The following is a 21,258-nucleotide window of genomic DNA, read 5'->3' on the forward strand; positions in this document are numbered from 1 at the left end:
TGCCCGTGCATCATATTTATTCACTTTAATTAGCCTGTCTTTAAGGTTTGTATTTTGTAAATAATTTTTAAAAATTTGTCATAATCATGACAATGAAAGTTGTTCATCAATGTGAAAAAGAAAGTTAGTAAGAAGGTGAGGGAAAATTAATAATTTGATTTAGATTTTTTCTTTTAAATTTTTTAATATCTTAAATGTATACTGACAAGTTGATATCCTCAATCAATTAACTGTTCAGATCCAAACATAAGAACCATTGTTGTATATATTGGTTTTTTTAAAAGCAAAACTAATAAAATATTTTTATTAAATTAATTAAAAAATATGAGGAAATAAATGTGTCGGATAATTAAAATTGAAGTGCATACGTCTATGGAATAAATATTAAGTATTATAACATATTAGAAATGCGATATGTTATATCGTAAATCACCAAATTTTAATTCTGAAATGAAAATATAAACTAATACATTTTATAAATGTAAAGAAACAATAATAAGAGAATGCAAAAGAGAGTAAGATAAGTAAAGTATTGACAAAGAGTTTTCCTTCTTTCTTAATACTTTAAACGTGAAAAGAGGATGAACAATAGCAATGCAAATTTGTACCAAAAGTTATATAAATTGCACACTTTAATCAACTATTTTTTTATCCACTTAGACATTTGTCATAGTCTCTCTCCAATAGACTATTTTCAAGAATATTGATTAGAAAGGATTAATTTTATTTTGGTTTTATAAATGAACAAGTAATTTGGACACACATATTATATTTTTCAAGAACGCGAAAAGTCAAGAGTGAACAAGTAAAAGTGCACGGAGGATATAATGTATCGGAGAATTAAAATTGAAATGCATACATATATGGAATAAATATTAAGTATTATGACATTTTAGAAATGTCCATGTGGGATTAAAAAATAGTTGGGTAAAGCGTACAAGTTATATAGTTTATGGTACAAGCATTCATTGCGAGTACAATTTGTTAAGCTTTTGGTACAAGTTTGGGCAGCTGTGTTCATACCCCGAAGACACTTATGAGCCGTGTTCGTCCCCCCCCCCCCCCCCCCCCCCCCAGCCACTTATTAAATATTAAGTACTATGACACATGTCTACGTTAATATGGACGAAGGGAGTACTTTATTTTATTAATTCTTAAAGAACATGAAAAGTCAAATATAGTAACGTGACCAAGTAATATGGGATGGAAGGAGTACTTCATTTATTAATTATTAAATAACGTGAAAAGTCAAAATGAACAAGTAAAAGTGCACGAAAGAAATAAATATGTGTCGGAGAATTAAAATACAAGTGCACACGTGTATATATGAGAAGAGAATAAATATTCAGTATTATGACATATATCCACATGGGATTTATTAATTCTCAAAGAATGTGAAAAGTCAAAAATGAACAAATTAAAGTGCATGGAGAAAATAAATTTGTGTAGGAGAATTAACATTGAACTGCATATGTCTATACATGAGAAGAAAATAAATATTCAGCTAGAACACGCAAAGTCAATTATGAACAAGTAAAAGTACACGGAGAAAATAAATATGTCGGAGAATTAAATTTAAAGTGCATACGTCTATACATGAGAAGGGAATAAATATTAAGTACTATGACACATGTCTACATGGGATATAAAAATAATTGGATAAAGCGTACAAATTATATAGCTCATGGTACATAATTTAATGTGGGTACAATTCGTGAAGCTGTTGGTACAAGCTTGGGGAGCCGTGTTCGCCCCCCCCCCCCCCCCCCCCCCCCCCAAGCCGCTTATTATATATAGAAAAATAATATAGATAGAAATGTAAAAAGCCAAAAGTGAACAAATAAAAGTGCATGGAAGAAATAAATTTGTGTAGGAGAATTAAAATTGAACTGCATATGTCTATACATGAGAAGAGAATAAATATTCAGTTAGAACATGAAAAGTTAAAAATGAACAAGTAAAAGTGCACGGAGGAAATAAATATGTTAAGAATGTAAAAAGTCAAAAGTGAAGAAGTAAAAGTGTACGGAGGAAATAAATTTATATAGGAGAATTAAAATTGAACTACATGTGTCTATACATAAGAAGAAATAAATATTCAGCTAGAACATGAAAAGTTAAAAGTGAACAAGTAAAAGTGCACAGAGGAAATAAATATATCGGAGAATTAAATTTTAAATGCATACGTCTATACATGAGAAGAGAATAAATATTAAGTATTATGACATATGTCTACGTGGGATATAAAAATAATTGAATAAAGTGTATAAGTTATATAGCTTTTGGTACTTTTTCTATAAGAATGTAAAAAGTCAAAAGTGAACAAGTAAAAGTGCATGGAGGAAATAAATTTGTGTAGGAGAATTAAAATTGAACTGCATATGTCTATACATGAGAAGAGAATAAATATTCGGTTAGAACACGAAAAATCAAAAGTGAACAAGTAAAAGTGCACGGAGGAAATAAATATGTCGGAGAATTAAATTTGAAGTGCATATGTCTATACATAAGAATGGAATAAATATTAACTATTATGACATATGTCTACGTAGGATATAAAAATAATTGAATAAAATGTACAAGTTATATAGTTTTTGGTACAAATATTCACTGTGGGTACAATTTGAAAAGCAGTGGGTACAAGGAGGGACTGCTGTGTTCGTCCCTCCTTGGCACTTATTATATATATAAATATATTAATTATTTAACATCAAGTTGATGAACCTACACATATTGAGAATGAGCATGGTGTGGAGAATGATCAACTCCACCAAACTGAGAGGACTGCCTTTCATCCACAGTTGGTACCACTGGCGAGTTTTGATAATAATCAGCTGCACCGAACTGAGAATTATTAGAATAATCAGCTCCACTGAACTGAGAATTATTATAATAATCAGTTGCACCGGACTGAGAATTATTATAATAATCAGCTCCACTGAACTGAGAATTATTATAATAATCAGCTCCACTAAACTGAGAGTTTTGATAATAATGAGTTGTTCCACTAAATTGAGATGATTACCCAATATTACTCGTATGAGTTCTATAACCCCTACAAAGATTTAAAAATGGTTATTTACCAATACATATAATAAACACGTGCTACTGCACAAAATAATAATATAGTGGAGTAGCTAATTATTATCAAAACTCGCAGTTCAGTGGAGCTGATTATTATAATAATTCTCAGTTCGGTGCAGCAGATTATTATCAAAACTCGCTAGTGTAGGTTCATCACCTTGATGTTATGCTCATTCTCAATATGTGTAGGTTCATCACCTTGATGTTAAATATATATATATATATATATATATATATATATATATATATATATATATATATATATATATATATATATATATATATATATATATATGAATGTGGAATTTAACATATGCTTTTTATTGGGTAGGAGGAGGCCTTTCTTAGAGGCGCTGATTGTCAAAGTTATATGGATACATTAGAGAGTGATGGCGATGAACCAGCTAATAATGCAGAGGTAACCGATGATCAAGATAGTGAAGGGGATGAAGAAGATACGCATTTTAGTCCCCAGAACCAACTCACCACCACGTACTACCTCCGATGGCGGAAAACCCAATTCCTGACAGCCCAATGCAGTGGCATTCTGACTATACTTCATATCTTAACAGTCTACAAGGTTGTAAGGATGCATTTGTCTTCACAATAGATGATGATCAAAGTCGCCAAAAAACGTGGATTGAACCAAAAAATCTCATGACTGATGAATGCTTCCTTGCAAACAGAATGCAGTTCACATAAAAAAAGATGTTGCAATGGGCTGTCAGAATGTATTGTATAAAGGATATGAGGGAGTTTAAGGTTGATGACTCAAACAAATCGGTATGGAGGCTGGTTTGTAAGCGACAGATTCAAGGCTATCGGTGGTTGCTTCGGGGAATTGTTAAGCCTGATGGTCTGTGGGAAATCACAAAATTCCACCCAAATCACACTTGTGATATGGGACAAAGTCGAGCATATAATTTTAATTTAGATATAAACATGATTGCTCATGTGTTACTTAAACACATTGAGGATACTCCAAGGTAACTTATCTGACCTAGTACATTATATATCTCATAACAATTAAAATATCATTGCTAAATGTTGTTTGTTTAAAATTATGCAGGATGCCCATCAAAACTTGTATTAGCATGGTCCACTCCAAATATGGTAAAATCATAAGCAAGAGAAAGGGATTTTTCGGGCATAGACGTGCTTTTGAGATGATCTTTGGAACTTGGGAATCCTCTTTTTCGGCGTTGTCGGGGTATATGGCGGCTCTACAACATGCTAATCCTGGCACTGTCGTACAGTGGCGGCTTTTAGAGGGCAAAATTTTTTACTTCGTCTTTTGGGCGTTCAAACCAAGTATTGATGGTTTTGCTCACTACCGGAATATGATATCGATAGATGGGACGCATGTATATGGCCGATATGACATTAAGCTCCTAATTGCAGTAGGTATGGATGTAATTCTAGTTACCGGAGAAAAAATATCAAAAAATTCTAGGCCTTCTAGTTGTTTAAAACCTTTGGCAACTAGTCTAGCCTTATATTTATCAACAGAGCCATTCGATTTTAAATTTTTTCTAAGGACCCATTTACACCCAATTGTATTACAACCCGGTGGTAAATCAACTAACTTCCAAGTTTTATTGGAAATAAGTGATTCCATTTCATCATTTACAGCCTCTTTCCAAAAAATAGCATCATGTGAAGATAAAACTTCTTGTAAATTGAGAGGGTCATTTCCAACATTAAAAACATAAAAATCAGGAGCAAATTTTTTTTCTACTATAGCTCTTTTACTTCTTCTTAACTCAAAATTATCACTTTCTTTATTTTTCAAAACAGAAGTAGAAGAACTAAGTAGTAATAAAATATTTTCGTTAGTCCTATGACCCCCACTATTTTTAGAATCAAATGGAAATTTATTTTCATGAAAAATAGCATCTCCTGATTCTATTATTATATTATCTTCAAGACTAAAAAATCTACAGGTTGTACTATTTGAAGCATAACCAAGAAAAGCACAAGTAGTAACTTTTTTTTACCCAATTTACTTATTTTGGGATCCATTAGCCTTACATAAACTAGACGACCCCAAACTTTTAGATATCCCAAATTTGGCTTGTGACCTTTCAAACAATTAAAATAGTAAAGTGCGGAATGGTAAAAACACAGATTTTACATGGAAATATACTCAGCTCAAAGGTGAAAATATTATTACCTATCCCAGTAGGATTTAACTTCAAACTTCACTAAATAAAATGAGCCAAAAATTCATATTATAACACTGCAATCTAAGACTAAACTCTAAGCCTTAACATCAACAATCATCAGATTGTTATACTCCCCTCAAGTCACACTGTCTTGAAACATAAAAAATGTTTCCCTTAATAATCAAACAACAACTTAATAGTACTTCAAAATTAGCAGATGGTTACAATTCGAAATTCTATTACAAGTGAAAAAGGATTGGACTCAAAGAATCAATACAATGATGCATGGACCAGATTTATCCTGCTTCTTCACACACTTTCTGATAAACAATTTACGTGTTTCCAAGAAAGACAAGTTATTTAAAAGCTCTAATCATTTGCACAATTTCTCAATTTGTGTGAATAAGTTTTTTCTACAAGGTGGTATGCAATATATATATTAATCATGTTAGTGAGCATATGAAAAAGGAAATCAATTAGAGATCTTATCTAATAAGAAAATCAAATCAAATCAGAATCCTTTAACAAAAAGAATTCTCAAATTCTGTCTTTTAAAAAATAATACAACCGATGGAAATAGCATATAGCGTAATTAATTCAATTATGACTTGCATGCATGTAAAATAAATAACAATCCTACATAATTTAATCAAACATAAATTAAAATACCTCTTGAAGTGAATTTGTCAATTACTATAATCAGCAATCACGATAACTAGCCACTATGTACAATCATCATCACCTCCTACCATTATATATCACCAATCACCATCACCATTAATAACTATCATTATCATCCACCACAACTATCTGTCGCCGCCACCAACTACCACCATCAACTTCTACTGGTAGCTACCAACTCCACTAGCTACACTCACAACACAACCATTAGCCAATATCATCTTGAATCGATACTCACAACTACCACCGCTAGCCACTACCATCACCAACCTCCATATAATTTTATAAATATTTTATTGTGATAGTCTTAGATTAGTTTATTATTTTATTAATGTTTTAAAAAAAGAAGATAAATTGTATACATCCAGATGCAGAAAAATAAACAGTCTTAATTATTTAGTATTCAGATCTAATTAATACAACATGTTAATATTCAGATTCAGACATCTAGATCTTAATGCATGTCTTAATATTCAGATATGTATTCAGATTCAGACGTCTTAATCTTAATAAAAACAAGGCTAAACTCATCGGGAGTCACATGTGGTTGACATCATCTTTCACTTAAACACCTCAACTAAGACTTGTATCTTTTGTGTTAGTGCCACCTCAACTAATTTTGGTTCTTTTGCGTATATTTATGTTGGAATACAAAGAAGAAACACACAGATGTTACAGTGGGGGGAGGCTGGAGAATTGGAAGAACATCAGAGCTTCAACTATATGGCGATAACGATTAAAGGGAAAGGAAACTCTAGTGATGGAAGAACAAATAGATGGGAGGGTAAAATGGGTTAGGGGTGGTGAGGCACGTGGCATCCATCTCATCAAATGTTCGTGCCACATGGGATTGGATATCCACCTTAGACAACTTTAACAAAAGAGGAATATATTTGAACCAATAGTATAACGGTAGGGGTATATTTAGACCCAAAGTATAAAGAGGGATATATTTGACCCTTTCCGATAGTACAGTGATATACTTGGCCCTTTTCCGTTCTCACTATGCCAAGTCAGCGAAAAGTGCCTAAATGGCACATTCGGGCACTATCTCGTTTGTCTAAGTGGAATAAGATTTAGTTGAGGTGTCTAAGTGAAAGATGCTGCCAACCACAGGTGTCTTCCGATGGGTTCAACCTAAAAACAAATGAGGCATAAGACAATTAGAAACTTCTATTTATAATCAACAAAAAATTATGCTTGTGCATGAAAATAGCCCATTTTACAAGTAGAAAAACAGCATAGTAGATAAGGCCCATATCGAAGAACAGCTCCGAACTAATTTTGTTTGGGAATTCAATATATACCAGTGAAGAACCACAAACCGAAATTTTGAACAACCAAACGTCAGCCCCTAAATTTTCAATAGATCATAAAGTCGTTCATTTATCAATTTTGCTAATTAAACGTATATTAAATTATGAAAATGTTTATCCACAACTCTAACACTAAAAAAAAATAGTAATTTGCGGAGTCTGAAAGTTGCAATTCGATGAGGTTTTAGCCCTCTCTAGCAGCTAGCGGAGGCTAAAACCTCTGCGAATTGCAACTTTCAACCTCCACAATTACTCTTTTTTTTGTAGTGCAATATGTTAAAAGAATTAAATTTGTATTTTATGTGCTAGGAAAAAAATAGAAAAAATGACAATTTAAAAATATCAAACTGAAAAAAAAAATATAGTTGGTTTAGTTTCGTTTTCAACTAAAACTGAAGACCAAACCATGAGGATCACATTCAGCTTAGTTTATCTATTGTTTATGCAAGCTTTGTGATTAAAAAAAAATGATAATATAATAAAAGTACATCTGATTTTTATATCTTACAATAAAATCAAATATTAGGCCCAAGCAAATTTAGATTCTCACGTTCCGAAGAAGTTGGTTAATTTCATTTTGTTACTTACTATATACTTTCAAGATTTAATAGTTTTGGAGTGCAACAATTAGGTAAGTTGTTTGTTACACCACCTATAAATATCACAAGACAATTAGTGCATTCATATACAAATTAAAAAAAAAATCATCAACATATAGTTGATAAAAAATGGAGAAGGCAACAAGCATATTATTCTCTCTTATTTTCTTTTTCATTTTGTTAGGTAAGGTTCTCAATTTTTTCTCTTTTTTCATAAGAGTACTGTCCTCTTTTTCGTTTCCTGTGGTGGTTAAAATAGACCCTTGACTAAACAGAGCATATTTTAACTTAGTATGTCGAAGTTATTCTGTTATCTTGCTTTTCTCAATTAGCATGAGAGATAGACACATTGTGCACTCAAGATAAAGAATGCCACAAGAGAGATAGAAATCTGTCTTGATTCTATCTCTATTTTTCTACATCTCATCTCTATAATAAAGATGAGGGAAAAGGGTTAAAAATACCCCTCAACTATGAGAAATAGAGCAAAATTACCTTTATTTTAACTTTGGTCTTAAATTTATCCTTCAACTATGGGAAATAGAATAAATTTGCTCTCCATTTGACTCAAATATACCCTTATCATGAGTGGCCTAGCTCATATTTGCCCTTCAAAACTAACATATTTTTTCCTTTAAATCAACCATTTTAGTTTAGAGTTAAAAATTTATTTGACTTCTATTTCTACAACAACGAGAGTAAGAACAAATTCATTGTTAGTGAAAAAATGACCTGCGGAGGTCGAATTAAAATTTTCTTTTCTGAAAAACTGACCTCCGGAGGTGGTTTTTTCGAAATAATTTTTTTTTAAAAAAAAAATAGGACCCAGCTCGATCAGTTTGCAATTTCCCTGGTTTTGGAGGTTGATTTTTACTCTTTTTTTTTTAGTTGTGCAAGTTTATTTTTTCTAACTGCTATATAAGCAAATTCCAGTTTTATTTGAGAAGCATCTAAAATCACAGACGTTTTATAAAAAAAATTGCATCAAAATCTTAAAGTGTATTACACGCTTCAATCACATTAAGTGATCAGAAACATATGAGGTTGCAAAGAAAGCCAAACAAAATACTCCATAAACATGAAAGGAGGGTTTGGAGTAGAGTCAGACGTAAGATTTGGAGAGAAACAGTGCATATAGTGTTTTTCTTCTTTTTAATTGTCAGAAAAAGTAAAAAAAATAGCTAAAAAGAATTGGTAACCTGCAATAGAAGATAAATTTACCTGATAGTGTAGAAAATTTTATACACTGACACGGTGCACAAAATTTAAATTAACAATAAAAAAATTAATTGGTTAAAAATAAGAAGTTGGAAGTACGTTATCTTTTAGGGGAACTATGAACTAGTCCACTCATGATGAGGGTATATTTGTACCAAAGTCAAATGGAGGAAAAATTTGTTCTATTTCTCATATTTGAAGGGCAAATCCGTACCAATCCACTAATGATAAAAGACATTTTTGGGACCAAAGTTAAAATAAGGGCAAATTTACTCTATTTTCAATCCTTGTGTAAGGCGAAAAACTTTAACGGTCGAGGGAAAGCCAAAACTTGTATCCCTGATTCTCCGGCCCTTCCAGCAAATACATACTCCCTCCGTTTCAATTTATATGAACCCATTTGACTGGGCATAACATTTAAGAAAGACGGAAGACTTTTGAAACTTATGGTTCAAAATAAGCCTTAAAAATTTGTGTGGCTGTAAATCATTCATAAAGTGAATTTATTTCCAAATTAGGAAAGAGGTCATTCGTTTTGGCACGGACTAAAAAGAAAATAGGTTCAAACAAATTGAAACAGAGGAGTATGTATACTTTGTATTCAATTGTTGACTTTCTTGATAACCTAACTTTATATTGAAATTTGAAATGTAACAGTGACTTACTTCCTCATAATTAATTTTAATACTAATATACATGTCTTCTAAGATTGTACTCCCTCCATTTCATAATAAACGGTGTTTTAAACATTTTAATTTTTTCCAAAATAAGTGGTACTTTAGGATTTTAAAAAGACTTTGGGCAGATTCTTCCAAGATTACCCTTATTTAAATAGTCAAGATTCATTAACTACCTTTTTTTTTTTCTAGAAAGTAGTAAAACTTGATTAGTGGTAAGTTAGTAAAACACTTCTACTTTTCTAGAAGTGAGCAATTTCTTAAAGAGTGTGCATAAGCTTTAAAACTCACTTATTATGGAATGGAGGGAGTACTTAAAATCTCTCCCCACTATACTTCCTCCGCCTTTAATTTTTACTTGTGCACAATGAATTTTGCACTCCCCTTAATAATTACTATAATAAATAAAGTATATAATTTACTATAATATCTATATTAATTGATGTATAGTTTCAATGGGCTTGAAAAATAACTTGGGGAATGAGTTGTTAATAGTATTAAGGTAAAACAGAAAACAAATTAAAAAAATTATCTTTCTCTTGATATGCTAAAGTGGACAAATAAAAGCGAAAATTTATTTTTAGTATAGTGGACAAGTAAAAATAAACGGAGGGAGTAAACTTGTGTCTACTTGGCTAAATTTTACTCTCTCCGTGTTATTTTGTGTATATTAATTTAACTGAAAGCAGAGTTTAAAAAAATAATGAAGACTTTAGAATATTGTACACTTAAATTAATGAGGTCCATAATATATCAAAATGTCATTTCAATCTTATGATGTTAAAAAAAGTATTACCAAATATAGAAAGTGACATTCTTTTTGAAATAAATTGAAAAGGAAAATAAACTTATAAATTGAAACACATGGAGTAGTACAACAGTATATGGCTATCCTTGAAACAAGTAAGCTCATCTATTTTGTCTAATTTTTGGAGTTACGGTGCAAGTGTGATATTGTCTCTCTCAATAATCTTAGCTATATTAAAGATATTTATCTTTGTCAACATATCCAACAATAGGTTTGCGAGTTCAGCAGAACCCAATGTTTTTGGTGTAGAATTAACCTCATATATATGTGCAGGAAACAAGTACAAGTAGAATTAATCATACACTTTAAAACTACCAACTCTCGCAACTTAGAATCCCACAACGTATAAATTTTGAATTCGCCACTAGTTAATCTTTGGCGCGGGTGGCTCTTCTTAAAATTAAACACTTCTACATATATATAGAAGACCAAAATTCTACATGAACAAGATCGATTTCTCTGATCTCCTTTCACATTGTTAAAAATGTACTTCTGTTAGTTAAGCATGATTGAGTCCATTGGTGTTGTTAGCTTGTTGATCCTCCGAGACAATTTTCTTCCAAAACCAATGCTTTTCCCAAAGGCGCATCATCTCTTCGATAGGAACACCCTTCGTTTCGGGCAAGAAGAGGTAGATGAAGATTGTCATGACAGTAATCCAACCGGAGAAAAAGAGGAAAATACCGAACCTCATAACACACAAAAGTGAGAGGAAAGATTGTGCTATTGCAAAAGTGAAGAACAAATTCACAGTCACTGTGATGCTTTGGCCTGCAGATCTTGTCTCTAAGGGGAAAATTTCACTTGGCACTGTCCAGCCAAGTGGACCCCATGAGTATCCAAAGGCAGCTACAAATAGGCAGATAAAAACCACTACTATAATTGAGTAAACTCTTGTAAGCTCCTTGTCACTACCAAATTTGAGTCCCAAGATTATGGCAACAATAACCTGTAAAGGAAAGCAAGTTATCTTCCTATGATCTACCGATGAATATAACTTCTATACACTGACAGTGCGGAAGAACTTTTACTCCTAATAGATAACTACACAACGAGAAAGATCGATGTCCTTCATACTTCTAGAAAGATCAAGAATTGCGTGCCTTTAGATCCCATCTTTCTTGATTATGAATCAAGGCAAAAGGCTTGTTCAGGTTTGGTCACGATCAGAATGATGAGTCTTTTTTGCTTTTGAAAGTAGAAGGGAAAAGGTCAATCTGCCCCACCATCCTTCCCCAAAGATTTGGTTAGTTTGCATAGATTTATATTCCTTAGGCAATTTTCTTCCCTTACGAAAAGAACTTCAGGTAACAATCCACAAAAGTGGGAGTAGTAACCTGGAAAATAAGGTAGTTTACCTGCTACAAAAATTCACTGATATGTAGAAAAACTTTACATTATTGGTGTATATAAGTTAAATCCTTCCCCGATATATATATATATATATATATATATATATATATATATATATATATATATATATAATAAGGTAGTTTACCTGCTACAAAAATTCACTGATATGTAGAAAAACTTTACATTATCGGTGTATATAAGTTAAATCCTTCCCCGATATATATATATGGAAGAAAAGCTGCTTGATATGTATTCAATATGCAGTTCTTTAACAAATGTTATTGAATATTCTTTACTAAGTTCAGAATAGAAGATCTTTACTGCTTTACACTAAGATTATGTAAGTTTGGTTTGTTTTGTAATTTTTGCATGTAGTTAGATCAGAGTGCTTGTTTCATATATGAATTAGATTACTGATAATGACTAATAAGTATTGGCAATATAGACATGCATACTAGTTTTTTTTTTTTTTTTGCCTTGCTTTATTGATGTATTTCCTTGTTCTTTATTATGAGGATTCTTCAGAAATTGACTAGTTTTATGCTGGCAATCAATCGGGACACAAAAATGTGGATCGAATAACTAGAAGATCTTTACCTGGCAGGTGATCATTTGGATTCCACCGGCAATAAGCAGAATTCGCCGACCCCATCTATCGACTATAGCCATCGACACAACTGTAGATGAAGCAAGAACTGCACCAGTCAAAGCAGAGGAATAAAGAGAGGCCGTTCTTTTAAACCCCATGCTCTGAAACAATACAGGGGCATAAAATAGTATGATGTTAATCCCTGTAAGTATCTGAAAAGTCGGCATCAAAATCGCCATAATTAACTGTGGCCTATTCCTCCTTTTCAAAATATTTCTAAACGGATGCTTAATCGAACATGCCAATTCACTAGCATCCACCATATCTTCAAATTCTGCATCTACATCCTCAGTTCCCCGTATCTTCTCTAAAACTCGTCTTCCTTTTATTTTATTTCCTTGTTCAATTAAGCTGTTTGGCGTCTCGGGAAGAAGCAGGCCTCCAACTGTCATTACAAAAGCCGGTACTGCTGCTAGGCCTAACGAAAGTCTCCATCCCCATGGATGGAGTTTACGTGTTCCATAGTTTACCATGTTAGCTGTGAAGATTCCAAGTGTTGTTGCTAATTGAAACATCATGTTCAGGCATCCTCTTAGGTGTGCTGGTGCCATCTCTGATAAATATAATGGAACTGCCTTCAAGCAGTGACACAAAATTAAAACATTTATCTAAAAAAATTCCCATACTAGAGTTTATGTTGAATGATCTAACTAGGTATCATGGCAAATATATAGCAGTAACTTTCTATGAGTTTAACTTGTATACACTGAAAATAAAGAAGAATTTATGCATGATTAGATTATCTAAAAGATAACTAGAGGTAATTGTCCATCAGTACGCCGGAAAATTAAGTCATGTTACCTGCTATAACATGTTAAAATGCGCCGATACTGTAAAAATTTGCTGGGAGACAGAGGCAAACACCTATTACAGAGAAATGGTGTGATTTGATTGATTTTTTTTTTCAATGTCATACATTCATTTCCTCCAGTCTTACAAGAAGAAAACATATGTGATTCGAGAAAATTCTTTAAAGCAATCTACCTTTTGGAAGATAAAGTACATATAAGCTAAATCCATTTTTTTAATCTTTTGTGCAAATAACAGAATATAACCAACAAGGTCAATGGGTGTTTATATAGCCGTCCCCAACTTGCATGAGATTGAGACATATCACACAATTATTATTGTACAAATACCATTATAGGAGCATGTGACAGGATAAATCCCCTTCTTTTTTTCTTTTTGTACAAATAATTGAATATGTCCAACATGGTCAGTAAGGATTCATATAAATATAAAAGATCTGAACTTGCTTGGGACTGAGGCCTAGTTATTGTTGTATACAGATAACAGAACAGGAGCATGTGATAAATAAATCTCAAGGGGAATCACCTGGTTGCCAAAGCCAATGCCAACGCCTAACATAATTCGTCCGAAAAGAAGCATGCCAAGGTTGATAGCAGAAGCGTTAAGAATTGCTCCAACAAAGAAACTAACGCCACCACATATTATACTTGCACGACGTCCATGGTTCCTTGTGATAGGAGATGCTACCAGAGATGCAACTAAACCAGCTAAGTATAAAGACGAGGTAAATGCAGCAAGAACTTGGTTATTGTACTTGCAATAGTTGTTTTCGTGGACGTGCTGCTTCTTTTGGTACACCGAGTGGAAGAATTTACGAAGAAATTCATCCATTGATGTCACTCCCCCTGTTGTGTTACATGCAGTAGTTAGTGAGGCAAGCAGGTATAGAATAATCGTTGAAGATATAATTAAGTACATAAAAGTTTGTCTTCTCTGACATGTTTAAACTTTTAGATAACATGGTCGTACAATGCAACATGGTAAAGGAGGAGGAAGATGTCTCGTGTTCGCGTGTCATAACCACCTGTTATCAAAAAGAATTTCATGTGCATTTTCAGGCTTGTATATATATAAATGGAATGGTCGACGCAAGGAATTTAGGCCAAATCTAAGACACTGAATCAGTGTGTTGGTCCGGGTGGAGAGGAAAAAATGAATTGAACTTGAGATCTTTTCCGGATATATTCCTTTTTCTGGAGAGACAGATAAGATATATTGATATACCGGCATTGTGAAACCAGCAGGGACAGGAAAAGAAATTCCAAAGAATCCAAAAAGGTGAAAAAATTGGATGAATGTCCAACTCAACAATAATGATGTAGTAGTATGTTTACACTTTAAGTTGAGAATCCATAAACATTATAACAACCTGAATTCCTCTACCCTTCATCTTAGAAATCTTTTTTTCGAAAGGGAAGATTAATCTCTGATACTTTTACCATTATCATTAGTATAGTCTTTGTTTTCTTTGAAAATCCTGGAAGTTCAACAAGTTCCAGAGACTAACTGGAATAGTCATAGCTATCAATAGCCCCTTCTTCTTGAAGTGGGGTGGGTGTAATTCATTGCTCTGATCGTCTAAAATGTCGCTGCACTTGTATCGAATCCATAAAAAAAATGAAATTTCTGGATGATTTGAGTATGCTGGCATTTATGAAAAATCCAAACAAAATATGAGTAATTATTCCCTCGTCTTTCTTCCAGTTCTAGATATCCCTCCTTCCCAACAGCAAAAAGAAAAAGGAAAAGTTCTTTTTAGCACTCTTTAAAGGTGTGAGTGTAACTCATTGCTCAAATCCTTAAAACATGTATTTTTTGAAAGATTTGGTAGGGGTGCGGTGACATTTTTAAAAAATCCGAACAACATATCCGTGATTATTCCTTCATCCTTCCCCATAGCAAAAAAGAAAAAGAATTAAAAAAAGGTTCTTTTTAGCCCCCTTTTTAGTTGCTTTTCTACATCATCATCAATTTATAACTCTTTTTAGCATATTCATAATTCATATAATCATCACTCAGAGAAAGAACTATACAAAAGGAAAAGGAATAGTTCTTTTTAGCCCCTTTTTGAGTTGCTTTTCTACATTTCATCATCATCACTTTATAACTCTTCTTAGTATATTCATATAATCATCACTCAGAAAAAGAACTATACAAAGCTACAGGAAAATTACTGTTTTAACAACTTTTTAAGAATTATTATTATGAAAGAATAATATATCACCTGAAATTCCAATGTCATATCCAAAGAGTGATCCACCAACAGCAGCAACAATACAGGCTATAATTACATAAAGTGTGAGTTTTCCTTTGTAATTTTCAGCTCTTTCTTTGGTTACACCAATTGGAGCAACTCCTCCTGCCATCTTCAATTTCTTGGCAAAACAGTGAAGCAAAGAGCAGCAATTTTTTCTTAATGAAACACCTTCATAAAATATGTACACCTTTCTTTCTATGTTCCCTTTTTCACTTTATTTATGTGTCTGAGACTTGAACAGTACCTTTTCAATAACAAACCATTAACATATATAATGAAAAAAGGTGAAAAATCTTGGAAAAGTATGCTCCATCATAATTTATTTTGTACACAAAATTTAAAAAGGATAGGAAGACTTTAATTTAAAATTTGTGGGACCACACTAGGCAGGTTGTTGTCATTGTTTGGTCACAACAAATCTCAGACAATCGATATTTGTGTGGTTATAAATCATTTTATTAAGAATAAAAGTAAAATTTTAAAATTAACTTATTTTTAATTATAGAAAAATGACATTCTTTTTAGGACAAAAAAAAAAAAAAAAGATGTCATATAAATTGGGACGAAGAATTGTTTCGATTTATGTGATCACTAATCGAGAGTTAATTTGACTCATCTTTAAAGCTAAATTAAATCAAATCGATTTAATATTTTAAATAAAATTTAGGTATTCAAAAACCAGAGATAAAATACTACTTATAAGATGTCGGTCTTCTCATATTAAATATGATTAAAAATATATTTTAACTTGAGAAGTGAAGTGTCACATAATTGGGGTTGGACGGAGGGAGTACTTGTTCAGCTTCACTTGAATAAAGTAAAGAAATACTCTCTCTGTCCACTATAAGCTTTATTTAAAAACACATATATGAAGAGAAAAGGAAATTTACCTTTTTGGTACCAATTGGGATTGTAAGTGCTAAGTACTTCGACTGATACATTTTTGCTCTAGCTGACTCCTCATTTAGTTGTCTCATCTGTGTGGTGATTGGTAATGATTCCATGTCTACCATTTTTGACTTAACCAAGAAAATGGCCAATCTGTAAACATGTGATAAAAATTTGCATATATAGCTAGTTGATGATAGCAGCGAAAAAATAAATGAAGTGACGTTGAAGATAAAAAAGTTGTTACTCTTTTTTTTTTTCTTTTTTCAGGTCCTTCATATTTTAATTTTTTTTCAGGTCCTTGATTTTTTAGCTCACTGCAAGTTTGGTACCTGGAAGTTTCATCTAGCTAAGCACCGCAGAGAAAGGGGGAAAAGAAAATCACATGACTGAAATTAAAAATGGGTCTATAACTTTTAATATACTGGTAATGTAAACGAATTTCTACACATTTAAATCACCTGAAAAATAAGTAAGATAATCATCCATAAAAAAAGTAAGCCAAGTTAAATGATACTAGTACTCTATTTGTCCCGTTTACTTGTCCTTCATTTTGCACTTTCCTTAAAAAATCAATAATTTAGTGTTTATTCTACTACTTGTACTACAATAAGTTTGATAATTAGTTATTTAGTGATAAAGATAAAATTGAAAAATAATTAATTCTCTCTTGATTTGATAAAATAAATAAGTAATTTTTTTTTTTAATACGCTGAACAAGTAAAAATAAATAAATAGTACAATATAATATTTAGAAAAACTAATAGAATCATAAGTTAAATATAAAAAAAATGAAAGTGGAATTGGGGAAAAGGACAAGAATTACGTATCATAGCTAGAAAGATATGTTGATACGGAAAACGTGGTCCATCCAAGATTGGAAGTTTTTCTATTTCCTTGGTCTCGTCTCAATTTAAGTATCTTAATTTAATTGAAAGTTTAAAAAATAAAATGAAAATTTTAAATCTTGTGATTTCAAATTAAAAATATGAGTAGTCCTTTAAAACTTGTGATCTTAAACTTTTCATATAGAATGTTGAAATTGAAAAGTTTACTTAATATAAAAAATACCCCTCTACTTTAGGAAAAGAACTAAAAGTATCGTCTATTATAAATTTGGGTCAAAGATACCCCTCACGTCATTAAAATTTTCAAATATATCCCTGTCTTAACAGAAATCCCAACATAACTCAATTTCATTTTTAAACCCGACCCAACCAAATAAAAAACCCATATGGATTGCCCGTTCCTGTCCTAGTGGCTTCGGATGTAGGACTCGGGAACAAGTTGATCGCATATGAGATTTTTTTATGTAGTTAGGTCGTCGTTTAAATAAAGCGGGTTTAAAAATAAAATCAGGTTATTTTGAGAGATTTGAGAATTTCCGTTAAGATAGGCGTATATTTGAAAATTTTAAAAGGGAGGAAGGGGGTGGTGGTTATTGTTAACCCAAGTTTATAACGGGGAATATTTTTAGCCCTTTTCCTTAAGTAGAGGGGCAATTTTGACCATTTTCCCTATAAAAAATGCATTCTTTTGATAAAAGTAAGCCACTTAAATTGAAACGGCACTTATATTTGTTCAAAATCATATCACTTCAAATGTTGCAAGTGGTAGCTTTAGGTGGGTCCCACAGAGACATTAGAGATATTTTTCTTTTGAATATTTTGGTTATTTATTGCGTGTAGGACTTGTGAAGTTGTGATGATGCCTAGTAACATGGTATTACGTGGCTAAATCTATCTATGCCCAAATTTAATGCATGGGATATTTTTGGTGGGATACTTGTAGTTTGGTCAGATTTGAGTGTTCCACACATGACATCCTAATTAATTACAGTATATCTTCCATCTTATTTTATCAATCTTTCCTGACTGAGACAATAAAATAAATTGATAGTTTTTATTCACTAAAAAAATTAAAGTTAATTACGAAATTTGCAGTTAAATAGTTCATAGCTTCTACAATTCATCACCAACCAGTCATAAATAAAATTAGCGAAATATTTTGATGTTTAGCAACAAAAAAACCGCCGCTTATTCCTATTTTTTGGGCTAATAATTGATGCATAAGAATTATCTTTTTAGCCGATGAAGCTAGAAAATATAAGATAAATGCTTTTTTTGTCCCTCTTAAAAGATTACTAAGAGAGTTTAAAGACTCATTTTCAAAGCTAGAAACCTACTAAGACTAGACAAAACTAGACTAATGAAACTGAGCTTTATATATATATATATATATATATATATATATATATATATATATATATATATTTTTTTTATTATTTTTTTTTTGTTTTTTAATACATTACATTATTCTTATATACAATCATATAAACCATAAAAAAAATTTATACGTATAAAGGTGTTCCTCATTTTTTGAAAAAAAAATATATGCACAATTTTTGAAACAATTTACAAAGAAAATATTGCAGTCAAATTACTAAAGAGTAAAGATGATGACAACTAACTATTTTTGTTAACGTGGATGGATAACATTGGAAACTAGGAAAGTATAAACAATCTTCAGCAAAGTAATTAATTGTATTGATTGTATAAAATTTTCAACTGAACTGAGCGTATATACATTTTAAATAAAAATAATTAAAATAACAAGATTCTGTTGCCAGGTAAGTGGTGAGCATTCTTACTTTAGAACTGGTGATTCAGTAAGTGGATGATCCACTATTTGCTCCTTCCAATGTCTGACCAAGTATATAGCAAATTAAAGAAAAGAAAAAATACACAAGTTATTCCTTAAATTTATCCATAAATTAATTTACGTAATTTATTATTTGAAGTAAAATAATTACCCTGAGTACTGATGATGTGACACTAAAAATCATCCTCTATGATAATATTTCAATGTAACAACTTTGTTTTATGTGAAACCGGTCTTTCATGGTATGATATAGTAGTTTGTGTCACAATATTTCGCTATAGCAATTTAAAACTATCGAGACAAATAATGTTATTATAGAGAGATTTGACAGTAATTTCTTTACGGGGCGGGAATGGCATGAAAAATGCAAAAAAAAAAAAAAAAAAGGGACTAAATTAGTTAGATGTCATCTTTCAATATTTTGTATAACAATAAGTTTAGGGGACAACTTTTATATTTTCCCTAAAGAGAAATAAGAGCTAGTATGCTAAAATATCCATTCTGCTTATTGTGGCTGCGGGGTGACAATGATCAATGTTCAAATAATGATTTATCATGTATCTTGTCTCATTTTATGCGATAAATTTTCTTACTTTTAAAATCTTTAACATAATTGTTCCTAATAACGCAGTAGACATTATATTGTTCACTAATTATACAGCTTTTAGTTCAGTGAACCATTCAAATCCGAATAATAGTTACAACAACAATAACATAACTAGTGTAATTTCATAAGTAGGGTCTAAAGAGATTAGAGTATAAACAGACCTTACTCTTATCTTAAGAGGTAGAGAGGTTGTTTCTGATAGACCAAATTCGAATAATAATTCCAAATTTTTTAAAAATATATACCATCAACAGTCTTAACTATTTTTTAGAGATTAGTAGCTCAGGACCAATAAAAAATTATTTTAAAACTCTTGCATAACCAATAAGGGATATAACAGGGTTGTACGGGGCTAAGTTTGACGTTTCTTTGGTCCATGTTAGGAGATGGATGTGCTCAAGTTGGATGGTAAACGACGTTGCTCATTTCTTTGATCATATGATGTCCTTAATGAAGTAGAAACTATTTTTGTTTGTGAAAAAAAAAAGGCATAATTGATTTTCCATTTGTTACGATATGGTCTCTCTTTACTAATTATCCATACACCAATATTACCACAAAACCACCAAAAGGCAAGAGAAAAAAAAAAAAAAAAAAAAAAAAAGGAACAAAAGAAGAAAGAAAACTACAGTTACCTTAATTTATTTTGTGTGTACATGCAGCACACTTGAAATAAAGCTCCACATTTCTCATGGTTGAAAGTTAAATTGCTTCAAATATTATTTGATCTTCTGTAAACAAGAAAACACTTTTTTTTCTCTTACGGACATTTAATCTTTCAAATAGAAGAAAGATAGTCGCATCGGCCGCTTCAAAAAATTATTTGGTCGTCTTCTGTAATCAAGAAAGTATTTGTCACGCTGTGACAAGCATGTAACCTTTCAAATAGAAGAAAAATAATCTCATGAACGGTTTCAAAAAATTATTTGATCGTCTTCTGTAATCAAGAAAGCACTTGTATCCTGACGGACATTTAACCTTTCAAATAGAAGAACAAAGATAGTCATACTATTATGTTGCTTCAAGAATTATTCGATCTTTTGTATTCAAGAAAGCACTTGTCTCCATGTGACGACCATTTACCTTTTAAATAGGAAAAGGTAGTATAGTCGCATCAATTGCTTCAAAAATTATTTGATCTTCTATATTCAAGAAAATGCTTAATTCCCTTGTGACGGACATTTACGTTTTAAATAGAAGGTAGATAGAGAAATCAGGAAATGCATTCCTAAATTTCTAAGGTCATTCGATTTTGATTGATCAATCTTTTGTCATAGCTATATCGTGGACATGTAAAACCAGATTAGGTTTGTAATGAGAATCATTGAAGTGGGAAAATAGTAGTCTTTCATCTTGCTGGTTTTTCTCCTTATTTTGAGATGAATTTGGAGACTCATTCTTCATTGTGTCAAGTTTGGTAACCTTGATTAATGAAACTCATTTTCTTTTTAGTTTGGTGAGTCATAAATGTTATGCTGTGTCATT

General features: G+C 31.6%; 1 protein-coding gene across 1 annotated transcript; it reads right to left on the bottom strand.

The window, feature by feature from the left end:
• Positions 1-10,774: 10,774 nt before the first annotated feature.
• Positions 10,775-15,879, bottom strand: LOC132603060 (sugar carrier protein A). The gene is made up of 4 exons (XM_060315928.1): positions 15,585-15,879; positions 13,886-14,205; positions 12,499-13,125; positions 10,775-11,497 (listed from the first exon to the last, which is right to left on the bottom strand). The coding sequence occupies exons 1-4, from the start codon at positions 15,724-15,726 to the stop codon at positions 11,048-11,050; spliced, it is 1,539 nt and encodes a 512-aa protein (XP_060171911.1). The 5' UTR covers positions 15,727-15,879; the 3' UTR covers positions 10,775-11,047.
• Positions 15,880-21,258: the final 5,379 nt, after the last annotated feature.

This window comes from Lycium barbarum, chromosome 7, assembly GCF_019175385.1.
Source record: "Lycium barbarum isolate Lr01 chromosome 7, ASM1917538v2, whole genome shotgun sequence".
Lineage (NCBI taxonomy): Eukaryota > Viridiplantae > Streptophyta > Magnoliopsida > Solanales > Solanaceae > Lycium > Lycium barbarum.

What these genes read in the sequence shown, in the direction of transcription:
- LOC132603060 (XM_060315928.1), bottom strand. Translation starts at nt 15,726, where the DNA reads ATGGCAGGAGGAGTTGCTCCAATTGGTGTAACCAAAGAAAGAGCTGAA. An exon ending in ATATGACATTGGAATTTCAG is followed by an intron (nt 14,206 to 15,584) that starts GTGATATATTAT and finishes GTAACACAACAG; the next exon opens with GGGGAGTGACATCAATGGAT. An exon ending in TCCAAATGATCACCTGCCAG is followed by an intron (nt 11,498 to 12,498) that starts GTAAAGATCTTC and finishes TTTCCTTTACAG; the next exon opens with GTTATTGTTGCCATAATCTT.